Here is a 14,001-nt window from a genome sequence, read left to right on the forward strand (position 1 = left end):
TGAAGCCTATGATCTCCTTCTTGGGATAACGTTTCTAAATACATAAAACACATATGATCACAAAGGAAACAGATTATATCTGAATACAGTTATCAAAATATAGTTGTTGGTTTTTAATCACACACCGGAAGTTAAAGAACCTCTGACTTAAAAGGGGGCCTTCCCAGCACATTAGGTGGATTCTCCGTGGAGGAGCTATGGAAGAATATAAACGAGAGTCAACAGGCTGTGATCAGTTTTTAATTCAACGACAGATCCACGGAACTATATGATCTCAATGGCAAAAGGGAACCCTCAAATAACCTTGCTCCGATTCTAGTTTTGGTCTCACAGCTTCAGTCATGGCTATAGAATTCTTATCAAGGTCAAATGAGGGTGGGGAAGGAGTTAAACTTTCCCCTTCTTTTTCTCCCTTCCCCATATCCCTAAGTCTTGGTCCTTAAAGCCATCTGCGGTTTCCTGCATGACTTTGAAACATATCAGTAGTTGAGAGTAGGAGTCATTCCTGTGTAAACAATGTTCAGGGTTCTTAAATGAGCTTCATTCTTCAAGAGAGTAAATTACCTATTACTATTAAATATTAATAAACACAATGCCCCAAATCAGCCTGCATCTTACCTACTTTGTAGTACAAGCCATTTGGAGCCCCACAACGCACGGTCCAAGCTGTGTTTGGGACATGTTGTGCCTGTCACATAGTGAGCACTTAATAATGCTTGTCGCTTAGATGACTACCCAAGAAGTCATCGCTTCAATGCATTCGGTTTCCTAGTGATTTTTCCGGAGAATTTATAACAGGCAATACAACAAATTTATGGAAAATTTACAAGTGAATTTATGGAGGAAAAACCCCATATTACTTACAGGTACCGGTACTTACTTAAGGGCTCGTCTACTGTTAGCTGTAAGAGCCCAAAGAAAAGCGTGTCAGCTTTGAGACTCGGAGGAGAAAATTTAAGAGAAGCCTGATTCTTTGATTTTGCTGACCCACACTTGGAAGAGACAGGAGACGAGAGCTTTAATACGAGGTTTTCAGAACAGGCGCCAAAGGCAGAAAGTAAACCTCCGGGGGGTGGGGGGAGAACAGGGTTATTAAAATAAGCCCTTCACAAACTCCTAAAGAGCAGCGACTATTCATAGCACTCCTCGCGGGCTGGGGATCCTTGACCTCCGGCTTCGCCTCGCTAGAGGACAAGCGGGTCAGCCCTCTTGGTTGCTAAGTAACGGCGGGACGTCTGCCAGCCTCAGACAGATTGTGCTCGGTTCCCCCGCGCGTCCGCCCTAGTAACCCGCGGGCTGCGCGTTCCAAACGCTCGCTCCTCAGTACGCCGGCCGTTCCGGGAGTGGGCGGAAATACGTCACTGCGGTGCGCTCACTTCCGGGGAGGGAGCGCGCGGGTTGATTCGTTCTCCTCGGCCCCTTCAGCCTGCTGCACGGAAATGGCGGGTAAGTTCCCGGGAAAAGTTTACCTAGGGGGAAAGGGGGCGGGGAGGCCCTGGGGACTGGATGCTGAGGTGGCGGCAGCCGAGGCCCTAGCTGGCCAGGGGTGGAAGGAGTGGGGGTGGCCACAGCGTCCTGTGCGCCCTGCTGTTGGAGGGCAAGCTCCGGATTCTAGCTCCCGCTCCCTTGCCCCTCTCTCCTTTTCCTCCTCCAGCCCCGGTCCAAACCTGGGCGCCATTGGGGCCGTCAGTGCCCGGGGCAGCTAGAGTGCGGAGGGCATGGTCTCTGTCGGGAGGCTCTTCTCCCTCCCCGACCCCTCCGGCGCTTCTGGCCTGGTGTTCGTCTTGCCCCTCCCCCCACCCCCCTTACCTCGTCCGTCCGTTCGGTCGCGAGCGCCCCTCCTCCCGCCGGCTGACAGCGACACCTCCCCGGCCCCGGGGCTGACGGCGTCGGCAATGCCTGGAGGCCCCGCCCCTAGCCTCTTTTCCCGCGGTTTTGGGACCGCCCGCCCCCCGCTGTCGGACCCGCTTCTTCTTGTAGCCGCTCATCTCTCACCTTGAGGCCACTTCAGTTTAGAGTCTTTCGGATTCCGTTTAGGTCAGGAAGCGGGTTGTTGTACGCCTGCCCCAACCCCTGGACTTCCTTTTAGGATGCAAGTACGGGGGAGGGGAAGTCCCCCAAAGCTTATTATGTTGTATTGACCCTACTTTGCCTTCCCCAGCCTCCCCACTTTGTGGTAGTCTACCTTGATTTGGCTTTATCTCTGGTAGAAGTTTTCAAACCATTATAACAAGTGTGTGTACTGGCCTCCCATGTAGAATAAAAGTACCTCGAAGTACTTCCTTCAGACACATAAACATCGCATTAATGTCTACCTTTATCTTCTTACTATAACCAAATTCTTAATTCCTTTTTACCTGTTAGGCTTTAATAAAACTGAAATGAGATAGTCTATTCGGAGTCGAGTTAAATTGTAGTATTTAATGTAGTTCTGTTTTCATTTTTTTATTTTACTAGTTTGTTATTGTTGTTGTTGAGTTGGTTTTCAGTCATGTCAGAGTTTTTGTGAACCCATTTCGAGTTTTCTTGGCAAAGATACTGGAGGGGTTTGCCATTTCCTCCTCCAGATCATTTGACAGATGAGCAATCTGCGGCAAACAAGTGTAAGTGACTTGTCCAGGGTCACGCATCTAGTAAGTGTCTGAGGCCAGAATTGAACTCAGGAAAGAGATTTTTCCTGACTCCAGGCCCAGAAAATCATAGCAAAAGGACTATATCTTAGAGTTTTAGACCCAGAAAGTACCATCTAATCTAACTCTCTCATTTTACACTTGAGGAAACCGTTGCAGAAAAATTAATTCATTTGTTCAGGGTAATAAAGTCAAGTCTCTGTTTACATTGTCCTTTTCACTGTGCCACAAAGGAAGGCAATGCCCCTTTTTTTGGGGGGGGGGGCGTTTAGTACACACATTGGGTAGGGGGAGAGATAAGCCCTTATATAGAGCCTAGCATGTGCCTGACACTGTGCTAAACTTTTTTTTAATTTAATTTCTTATCTTCATTACAACTGTGGGAGGTAGATCCTATTATTAGTCCCATTTTATATTATCCTTATTTATATATATATATTTGCAGAAACTGAAGAAAACAAGTCAGGTGACTTGCCCAGGGTCATACAGTTAGACCATGTACAAGATCAGATTCAAACCCTGATCTTCCTGATCCCAGGCTATAAAGTTCTATATAGATAGAGACAAGTGATTTAGTAGTTTATTTAAGAGGCTCGTTATCCAACCAGTGGAATAATTATTTCTATTTGAAGCTTGTCTTAGATATATCCCATACACATTTTATCCATTATTAAATTATACAATTGAGGTCTTGTATGAAGATGAATTTTGTTAATATTTTCATAGGTAGTCTGTCCTCTGTTTTCTAAGAAAACTGCCTGCAAAACTCAGTTGTTTTTTTGAATTCCTTATTTTATTATTTAGTATTTTTTAGTTTTCAGCACTGATTTCCACAGGATTTTGAGTTGCAAATTTTCTCCCCATTTCTACTCTCCCTCTACTCCAAGATAGCATATATTCTGATTGCCCTGTTCCCCAGTCAGCCCTTCTTTCTGTCACCCCACCCACCCCCCATCCCCTTTCCCCTTACTTTCTTGTAGGGCAAGATAGATTTCTATGCCCCATTGCCTGTATGTCTTATTTCCCAGTTGCATGCAAAAACAACTTTTTTTTTGAGCATCTGCTTTTAAAACTTTGAGTTCCAAATTCTTTCCCCTCTTCCCTTCCCACCCACTCTCCCTAAGAAAGCAACAATTCAACATAGGCCACACATGTATCATTATGTAAAACACTTCCACAATACTCATGTTGTGAAAGACTAACTATATTTCCCTCCATCCTATCCTGTCCCCCTTTATTCAGTTTTCTCCCTTATCTCTGTCCCTTTTCAAATGTGTTTGCTTTTGATTACTTCTTCCCCCATCTGCCCTCCCTTCTATCATCCCCCTTTTTTTTATCCCCTTTCCCCTACTTTCCTGTGGGGTAAGATACCCAATTGAGTGTGTATGGTATTCCCTCCTCAAGTCAAATATGATGAGAGCAAGATTCACTCATTCTCCCTCATCTGCCCCCTCTTCCCTTCCAACAGAACTGCTTTTTATTGCCACTTTTATGTGAGATAATTTACCCCATTCTATCCCTGCCTTTTTCTCTCTCTCTCAATATGTTCCTCTCTCATCCCTTAATTTGATTTTATTTTTTTAGGTATCATCCCTTCATATTCAACTCACCCTGTGCCCTCTGTGTATATATATGTATATTCCCTTCACCTACCCTAATACTGAGAAAGGTCTCATGATTTACACACATCATCTTTCCATGTAGGAATGTAAAAAAAACAGTTCAACTTTAGTAAGTCCCTTGTGATTTCTCTTTCTTGTTTACCTTTTCATGATTCTCTTGATTTTTGTGTTTGAAAGTCAAATTTTCTATTCCGCTCTGGTCTTTTCACTGAGAAAGCTTGAAAGTCCTCTATTTTATTGAAAGTCCATATTTTACCTTGGAGCATGATACTCAGTTTTGCTGGGTAGGTGATTCTTGGTTTTAATCCTAGCTCCTTTGACCTCTAGAACATCGTATTCCAAGCCCTTCAATTCCTTGATGTAGAAGCTGCTAGATCTTGTATTATCCTGATTGTGTTTCCACAATACTCAAATTGTTTTCTTCTGGCTGCTTACAGTATTTTCTCCTTGACCTGGGAACTCTGAAATTTGGTGACAATATTCCTAGGAGTTTTCTTTTTGGTATCTTTTTGAAGAGGCAATCAGTGGATTCTTTCATTTTCTGTTTTACCCTCTGACTGTAGAATATCAGGGCAGTTTTCCTTGATAAATTTCTTGAAAGATGATATCTAGGCTCTTTTTTGGATCATGGCTTTCAGGTAGTCCAATAATTTTTAAATTATCTCTCTTGGATCTATTCTCCAGGTCAGTGTATTTTCCAATGAGATATTTCACATTGTCTTCCATTTTTTTCATTTCTTTGGTTCTGTTTTATAATATCTTGATTTCTTATCAAGTCACTAGCTTCCACTTGCTCCAATCTAATTTTTTTTTTGTTTTTTTTTTGGGGGGGGGGCAGGGCAATTGGGGTTAAGTGACTTGCCCAGGGTCACACTACTAGTATATGTGTTTGGGGCCAGATTTGAACTCAGGTCCTCCTGACTCCAGAGCCGGTGCTCTACTCACTGTGCCACCTAGCTTCCCCTCCAATCTAATTTTTAAGGTGGCATTTTCTTCAGTAGTTTTTTGGATCTCCTTTTCCATTTGGCTAATTCTGCCTTTCAAGGCATTCTTCTCCTCATTGTCTTTTTGGAGCTCTTTTGACATTTGGGTTAGTCTATTTTTTAAGGTATTATTTTCTTCAGTATTGTTTTGGGTCTCCTTTAGCAAGTCATTGACTTGCTCTTCATGATTTTCTTGCATCACTCTCATTTCTCTTCCCAATTTTTCCTCTACTTCTCTAACTTCCTTTTCCAAATCCTTTTTGAGCTCTTCCATGGCCTGAGCCCAATTCTTATTTTTCTTGAAGGCTTTTGATGCAGGCTCTTTGACTTTGTTGACTTCTTCTGGCTGTATGTTTTGATCTTCTTTGTCACCAAAGAAAGATTCTGAAGTCTGAGTCTGAATCTGAGTTCATTTTTGCTGCCTGTTCATGTTCCCAGCCAACTACTTGTCTCTTGAGCTTTTTGTCAGGGTATGACTGCTTGTAGAGAGTACTTTGTCCCAAGCTTTAGGGTCCAAGTGCTGCTGTTTTCAGAGCTACTTCTGCACAGCAAGCTCTTCCACACCAGCGCTCCTCCTCCCCCAAGAATGGCCAACCCAGACAGTGACCCAGATCCAAGCAGGGCAAAGCAGGCTCTGTACTCCCTCCCTGATCCACTGCTTAATCCCTCCCACCAGGTGGGCCAGGGACTAGGGAAGCAACTGCAGCTGGAGCTCTGGAAGCAGCCACAGAGCTGCAACACCTCTGCTGCCCTATGGCCTGTTCCGCCTGGCTCCTGGTCTGGTTGGTCCTGGCGTGGCCCTCGCTGGGCTGAGCTGTGCTCCACTCTGCTCCTAGCTCTGTGCAATAGACCCTTCTCAGTTACCATCCAGGCTGTTCTGGGCTGGAGCCCTGCTTCCCTCTGCTATTTTGTGAGTTTTGCAGCTCTAGAATTTGTTCAGAGCCATTTTTATAGGTGTTTGGAGGGACTGGGGGAGAGCTTAAACAAGTCCCTCTTTTCCGGCTGCTATCTTGGCTCTGCTCCCCAAAACTCAGTTGTTGTAATTGATATATTTTCTCTTATTTTCTAAATATTTTGTATCTTCAAGTATGGAATCACAAAATTTTAGTGCCTGAAGGAAACTTGGGTAAAATCTAGTCCTAGAATTTTATCTTTTGTAAAGGAGATCTGAGAATTTTACTTGATTTGTACAGGTATATTATCCTGGACTTAAACACCAAATGGAATGAACATTTTCATATACAAAGTAACAGAATGGGGCTTACCTGGAGGAAAGAAACACAAGGAAGGGATCTGAGGAGGTGGGGAGGGGAAATATGTAGAGTGGAGGGTGTGGGGGTGGTTTTGAAGTTCAGAAAGTCTGAAGCACAGATGAGGGCAATAGAGGTTGGTCAGCTTAAGCCCCTCTCCCAAATGGAGGGCTCCACCCCCACCCCAGAGGAACTTAGCAATGGGAGGAAAGGGTCTAAATGGCAGAGGAATGTTCTACTGTGAGAAGGCCACAGGAGTGGATGGATGTTCCAGGGTAGGGAAACCTCAGGCACTGAGGCAGGTTCCAGGGTAAGACTACAAGCTAAGGCATAGTCTTGAAGCCCAGAAAGTCGGAAGTACAGTTAGTTGATAGTGCTTTAGGAGTAGTAGTACTTTCATGGCTTCTTCAAGTTGTCATTTTCCTTTCTTGGTCATCTTTACTAATCAGATAGACATGGAGTGGAACCTCTGAGTTGCTTTAATTTGCATTTCTCTTAGTTATTAGTAATTTGGAGAATTTTTAATATGGTTTTTGATAACTTGAATTTAGAGAACTGCCTGTCCATAACCTTTGACAATTTATCTCTTGTTATCTGTTTGACAGTTTCTATATATTTGAAGCCATTTTCCTTCCTTGCCCTTCTGATTTGACCATGATGTGACCGTAAACCAGGTCATGTATCCATTTAGCTGGCTGTATATTGTGTGAAATTTAAAGTGTAGCTAAGTGGCACAGTGGATAGAATGCCAGACTTGGCATCAGGAAGACCAGAGTTCAAACCTGGCCTCTGACACTTACTAGCTATGTGACCATGGGCAAATCACTTAACTCTTTGTCTCAGTTTCCTCTTTTGTAAAATGAGCTGAAGAAGGAAATGGTAAACCGCTCCAGTATCCTTGCCAGGAAAATCCCAAGTCAAGAAGAATCAAAACTGACTGAAAAATGACTTTGTTACTGTGTGAGATTTTTGCTTTATTCCATTTCTTCACGTTTTTTAACCATACTAAATTGTTTAAAAAATTACTGCTTTTTAGTGTAGTTTGAGATATGTAGTATTCCTAGGGTCGCCTTCCCTGCTACGTTTTAATTATTTCTCATGAGATTCTTGATCTTTTTTTCCTCTATATGAATTTTATTATTTTATCTGCTTCTATATAGTGATCATTTGGTAGTTTGGTACAACATTAAGCAAATTAATTTAGGTCATATTGTCATTGTTATTTATTAGTCCATTCTAATAAGAAGCAATTAATGTACTTCCAGTTATTTAGCTCTGTTTTAATTTGTGTGTCTTGGTAGACAGTTACGTTATGCTTTCTGTAGTAATTTTGAATGCAATTTCCTTTTCAGTTTCTCCCTGCTGGGTGTTAGTAACATATATAGATGCTGATTGTTTATGTAGACTTATTTTATATGCTGCAAATTTGCTAAAGTTATTGTTTCAATTAATTTTTTATTGACTTTTTAAAAGTAGACCTTGTCACCTGCAAAAAGCGATAGTTTATCTCCTTGTTGCTTCTGCTTATTCCCTCAATTTCTAGCATTTCTAGCACTGTTAAATAATAATGATCATCCTCACTTTACTCCTGTTCTTATTGAAAAGGCCTCTGTTTGGTCTCCTTTTCATATAATGCTGTCTTTTGGTTTTAGATAATACTCAACCATATTAAGAAAAAGTCCAGTTATTACTATGCTTTTTAGCATATTTGTGTGTGTGTTAACAAAAAAAAAATCAGATTACATTTTGTCTAATCCAACCTCTTTATTTTTTATTTTTTGATGAACAAATTGAGACCCTTGAGAGATTTATTTATGAGAGGGCTTAAAATCTGTGAAATTTATGTTTTATAGGCAGTTTTACCACCATACATAATCAACTAAGAGGATACTGTGCATAATCTAGCCCTACTTAAAAAATTAAGATTTTAAAACATTTCCAATTCTGTACCTCTTCTTCAATTTACTTTTAAAAACTATATTAGAGGCTTCTCCAAACTGGACCTTGCCTATTCAAACAATTAAACTAAAGGGTACCTCTTGTTCAATTTACTTTTAAAAACTATGTTAGAGGCTTCTCTAAACTGGTCCTTGCCTATTCAAACAATTAAACTAAAGGCCTAAAGAGCTGACAGCCTGTTCTTTATTTGCTGGTCAGCATTGATTTTACCTACTTTAAATTGCTTCTTAATATTTCCCTGGCTTCTGCAAGTAAGGGATGCGAGGTCGTTGGATCTGCCAGTGCAGGTGATCTCTCAGGTCACCTCCATCTCTTAAATTCTGTGAATTAAAGTATTCTTATAAGTAAATATTAAGATTGGGCTGGGATTCTTATTCTACTCTCTGTCCCATACTACTTACCTGGAAATTAGAAAACCAGTGAAATTCCGTGATCCCAGATTACTTATGGTTTTGTAAGCATTTATCATGACCTTTAAAAACCCACACCAGAAAGGAAATCTTAGATGCACCATCAACCTTTTTAAACTCACAAGTACTTTTTTCCTTATCTTTTTCTAGGAACTCCAGTATATTTCTTTTTTCTTTTAGCAATTTTATTGTAAAAGGAGAAATTTTAGCTGACCTGGATTCTACTGCCCTTTGTCACTGCCCTTTAGTAAATGCATGATCTTAGAGCATTGGCCTTGCAGTGAGGAACACCTTAGCTTGATCTTTTCCACAGTCACTTGTAGTGACATAGTGACTTGACTGTGACTCGGCAAGTTATTTAATCTCTCTCATCCTCAGTTTCTTTATCTGCAAAATACTTACTTCACAGGACTACTATGTAGATTAAATGATGTAATATATGTAAAATGCATTGCAAACCATAAAGTGCTGTGTAGGTAGCTTTTATTTCTTCATCTCCCTAAAAGGGTAAAAGTATTGGGAAAAATAGAGGATAGAATTAAGTCCATGTAATACTTAATTTGCTTTGGATAATTAATATTTTATATTAAATACAACAAAAATAGACTTAAGCATTAAACAATTTAAAAAAAAGATAGCCTTCCCATTTTTATGATTATACAAACTTCTTAATTTGTGATCACTTTGTATATATTCTGAGTCTATAAGCCATTGTAGACATTAAATTCCTATAAATTTTTGATATCTGTCTTTTATCTAACATTTATTATTATTTTCCCACATGTGTGGTGTTGATGGACTCAGACACTTGACACATGTACTAGCTGTGTGACCTTGGGCAAGTCACTTCACCCCAATTGCCCTGCCCCAAAAAAGATATTGATCTTCTTACTAATATGTACAAAGCATTATGTTAATAGGTATTGAAAGAAATAAAATGTTTTGATAAGAAATAGTAACATACAAAATTGCAGTGCTGTTATAGTACTCCTAAATAATTGAATCCCTGGAAACAATTACCAGGAAAACTGGAAAACAGTTTGAAAGAAATTAAGTTTAGGTCAACAACTTAGACCAAATTCCATAATAAATTTAAAATGGCTAAAACCCCTGAGTACTAGAGATAATGTTACCAAAAAAATTAGGAGTGAATCTGATTATATACCTTTGACTATGATGAACGGAGGGTCATAAATTAACCGCACTAACACTTTTGGGACATACTCTGTAAATAGGCAAGTCAAAGTAATATATAAAACCAAAAGCCATTCTCCAGTATAGAAATGGTCAAATGATATGAACAGTTTTCAAAAGAATTGTAAATAACTGACAACCTTACAGAAGAATGCTCCAAATTACTAATTGTAAGAAATGCAAATTACAACCTTGAGGTTTTACCTCATAACCAGCAAATTGGTAAAGTGGACAACAACAGAAATTGTCACTTTTAGAGGGGTTGTGAAAATGAAAGGGCATGCTAATGGACGCATTATTGGTGGCTTTGTGAATTGGACCAACCATTCTGGAAAGCAATTTGAAAAGTGACTGATATGTCCATGCCCTTTGACATAAATTACCATTGCTAGTAATATATCCTAAGGAGGAAATTGATAAAAGGAAAGATCCCGTAATATACCAAAATATGATAGCACTCTTTGCTGTAACAAAGAACTGGAAACAAATTATGCCAGTTGATTGGGAAATATCTTAAATAAATTAGTACATGAACATAATGTAATATGTTACTCTGCTAAAAGGAACAGTAGCTATGATGAATGCAGATAGACAAGGAAAAACTTTCATGAACTGATGCAAATGAAACAAGCAGAACCAGAAAAATAATATACACACACAATCACTACAATAATGTAAGTGAAAGAACAAGAAAATAAAACTGAATTCTTCAGAATTATAGTGATCAAGCTTGGCTTCAAAACATAGATGACACCTCCTTCACCTCACTATTTTTTGCAGAGGTCGGGAGAACCATGGGTATAGAACATGGCATATAATGTCAGACTTGATATATTGGTTAGTTTTACAGAATGTTTTCCCTTCTCTTTATCATGAGGGATGGTTCTCTGGGAGGGGGAGGGGGTAAGGGAAGAACTATAGAGGAAATGTAGGTGATATAACAAAAGACCTCAGTACAGTTTATTTTTTGAAAAATATAAAATTCTGTATAACTTCATTAAAAAACTGCAAAAACAAAGTGTTATGTGAGCAGCAGCATAGTACAGTAGAAAGAGTGTTGGAATTGTAGGGGACCCTTCTTCCCATGATTTTTTTTCCCATCTTTTAGGCCCTCTAAAAATGTTCTCCATTGCCTCCATCTTGACTTGGAGATGACAGGGTTTTAGAATGTAATATCCTTTAGGGAAGGAGTGTTTTTATTTTTGTCTTTGTAATCTAAAATTTCATACAGTGTTTGGCACTCAATAGATGTTTGATAAATGTTTGTTAAATTGAATTTGATAGAAACTGGGGAAATGGAGTACTTATCTATTTGAGAGATATAGCAGATGGACAATAAGCCGGGCCCAGAACTGAGTAGGAGGAAGATAATGGGCTAGATAACATTTGGGAGATTGAACAGTACATCTGGTAACCTCAAGCTCTTCCGTAAAACAAAACCAGTCTTTTTTATATCAATGTTTTTAAGATGTTACCTCTTGGCTAAGAATCATAATACCAAATTCTCCAGTCTCAAAATTATAGGTCATGTGAAGTGTGATGGAGTGATAATATGGATGTAAATAGGGTAAGGCACATTAGCAACAATGAATTGTTCATAAAATGGCATAAAACATATCACCAGACATATTTGATTGGAAAGATAGGACTGTTCATGTAGCAAAAACAAGAAGTAGTAGCCCACCTGCTACTCTGTTGCCTACATAATCTTAAGAGATTGATGCCTCCTGCAGGATTTTTGTGAGGACATGTGCAAGAATATTACACGATATGGAAGTATTAGTGGGTTTCAGAATATACTTTAGAAGACTTATACATATTGAAACCATAGGTCCTATGATATGTCAACTCTTAAGAGAAAGAAATAAGAATAGAAACTTATATTAAAGTGTTTTCTTCTTTTAAAAAGAAAAACAAAATTACTTCCCAGATGTTTCTTAAAATCAGAAAATATTTAGTTTCATACTTTCTGCCTCTATATCTACAGTACTGCATCTTGAAGTGTTATAAATTCTGTAATCAGTAATTTGATTTTGTTTTCAATACTGTACCTTTGGAAATGCCAGCAATAGTGTCTTACATATTTGGTACAACAGGTGCTTAATGTTTAAATCAAAATGAACACTTTATAGAAGGTTGATTTCTTCATATCACACCCCTCAATTATTTTCAACTTGGACTGAAATCAAAAGGGTATCTCCTCCTCAATTGAACTGGAAATTCATTTAACCTAGTTATCACTGAGTATTTCTATTAATTAAGGTTTTAGATAATATTGTATTTAATATATCATCTAATGTTTTGATTCTATTGTCTTTAGTTTCTAATATATAGTCATCTTTTGCAATTTCTTTTACTTTCTAAAACAGGAGATCCTGACAGATTCTTTAAAATTTTTATTCATTTATTTATTTGTTTATTTTTCTCACAGATTTATTCGCCAAATATTTGAGTGTCTGCTACATGCAAGACACTGTCCTAGGTACATTGTACTACAACTACAAGTGTATATGTTTAGAAACATCAAACTGGCACCTTTTTAAGTGATTAAAACTACAGTTTCTAGGAAGATTATATTGATAGATTTTTGTTTTGCTTTATAGATTATGACATGATGATCAATCATAAGTTATCCTTCAAGTGCAAAATTTTGGTACTGACATTGTCAAAGTCAGTGTTGTTTTTATAATAATGTGATATTTTCACTTTGACCCATCTGTACAACCCACATTCTCATAATGATGACACATTTAAATGAGACCTACACATCATTGTATCCACTTATAGTACCTAGTACAGTGCCTTGCATATAGCAGACACTCAAATGTTGAATTCCCCACCATGTACAGTTCCTTAAAATAGTAATAACTTGTGATAATAAGAGATAGTACATGTAGTCCTGCACTATTTTCCATTTGTTAAAATAATTGGTAGAAGCAAATGCTTTACAATTATTAACAATTTTATTCATTATTTTTGATTTGAGTTTTGTTACTATTTGAAATTGTCTTCATTTTTATAGCTGTAGATTTGATTTTGTCTTGTTAATTATTACTTAGTGTAGGGCTTTCCCTAACTTCATATTCACTATTCTTTATTGTACAATAATAATTCCAACATGTTCACATACTTTAAGTTTTGCTGCCATTTCACAAGTTAGACATGGTCTGTTTCTTTTTTATTTGCTATTATAAAGAGTTGTTGTGAATATGTCCATACTGTATTTTAAATCCTTTTCATAAAATTCTAAAGCCCCACACTTTCATATTCTGTAATATTTTTAAGCCCTTACAAACTAGAAAATGAATAATGAGTATCAGGAGATATTTAGCATTCATTTTATTTCAAATACTGTTGTAAGTACTAGATAATTTTAAGTCAAAGTTATAAATTAATTTTTATGCCTTTTTTCTATATAGACTAGATAACTGTGTGGAGTGATTTTATCAATTAATCAGCAAGCATTTATTAAATGCTTAGAGTGCCAGACACTATGCTAAGTGTTGGGGATAGATAGAAAGGAAAAAAAAAACCAGTTCTCTACCTTGGAACTTACATTCTAATAGGGGAGACAATATGCAATTAGGTACATACAGAGTAGATTAGAAGGTGACCTTCTCCTAAGGGCTAAGGTGATCTTTTGAGATAAGGTTTGAAGGAAGCCAGGGATTGTAAGAGGCTGAGGTGAGGAGGGAAAACATTCCAGGAATGCTGGTCAGCCACTGCAAAAGTACAAAGAAGGGAGATGACAAGATGCTGTGTCCTGTATGAGGAACAGTAAGTAAGTCAGTATAGTTGGATTGTAGTGTGTGGAGGGGGAAGTAAAATGTAAGAAATTGGAAATGTGGGAAGGGTGTAGGTTGTGAAGAGCTTTAAATGCTACACTAGGAACTTTATATTTGATCTTGGAGGTAATAGAGAACCACTGGAACCTGCACTTTAGGAATAGCACT

General features: G+C 38.5%; 1 protein-coding gene across 1 annotated transcript in view; it reads left to right on the top strand.

Annotated features, from left to right (window-relative positions):
- The first annotated feature begins 837 nt into the window (after positions 1-837).
- The window catches only part of HAT1 (histone acetyltransferase 1), a 79,034-nt gene continuing 65,870 nt past the window's right edge, over positions 838-14,001 (top strand). Inside the window, exons 1-2 of the mRNA XM_036744021.1 lie at positions 838-904; positions 1,243-1,446. Of these exons, the coding sequence (XP_036599916.1) occupies positions 838-904; positions 1,243-1,446 (271 nt within the window). The remainder of the gene's footprint in view (positions 905-1,242; positions 1,447-14,001) is intronic.

The sequence above is a fragment of the Trichosurus vulpecula genome, chromosome 2, assembly GCF_011100635.1.
Source record: "Trichosurus vulpecula isolate mTriVul1 chromosome 2, mTriVul1.pri, whole genome shotgun sequence".
Taxonomy (NCBI): Eukaryota; Metazoa; Chordata; class Mammalia; order Diprotodontia; family Phalangeridae; genus Trichosurus; species Trichosurus vulpecula.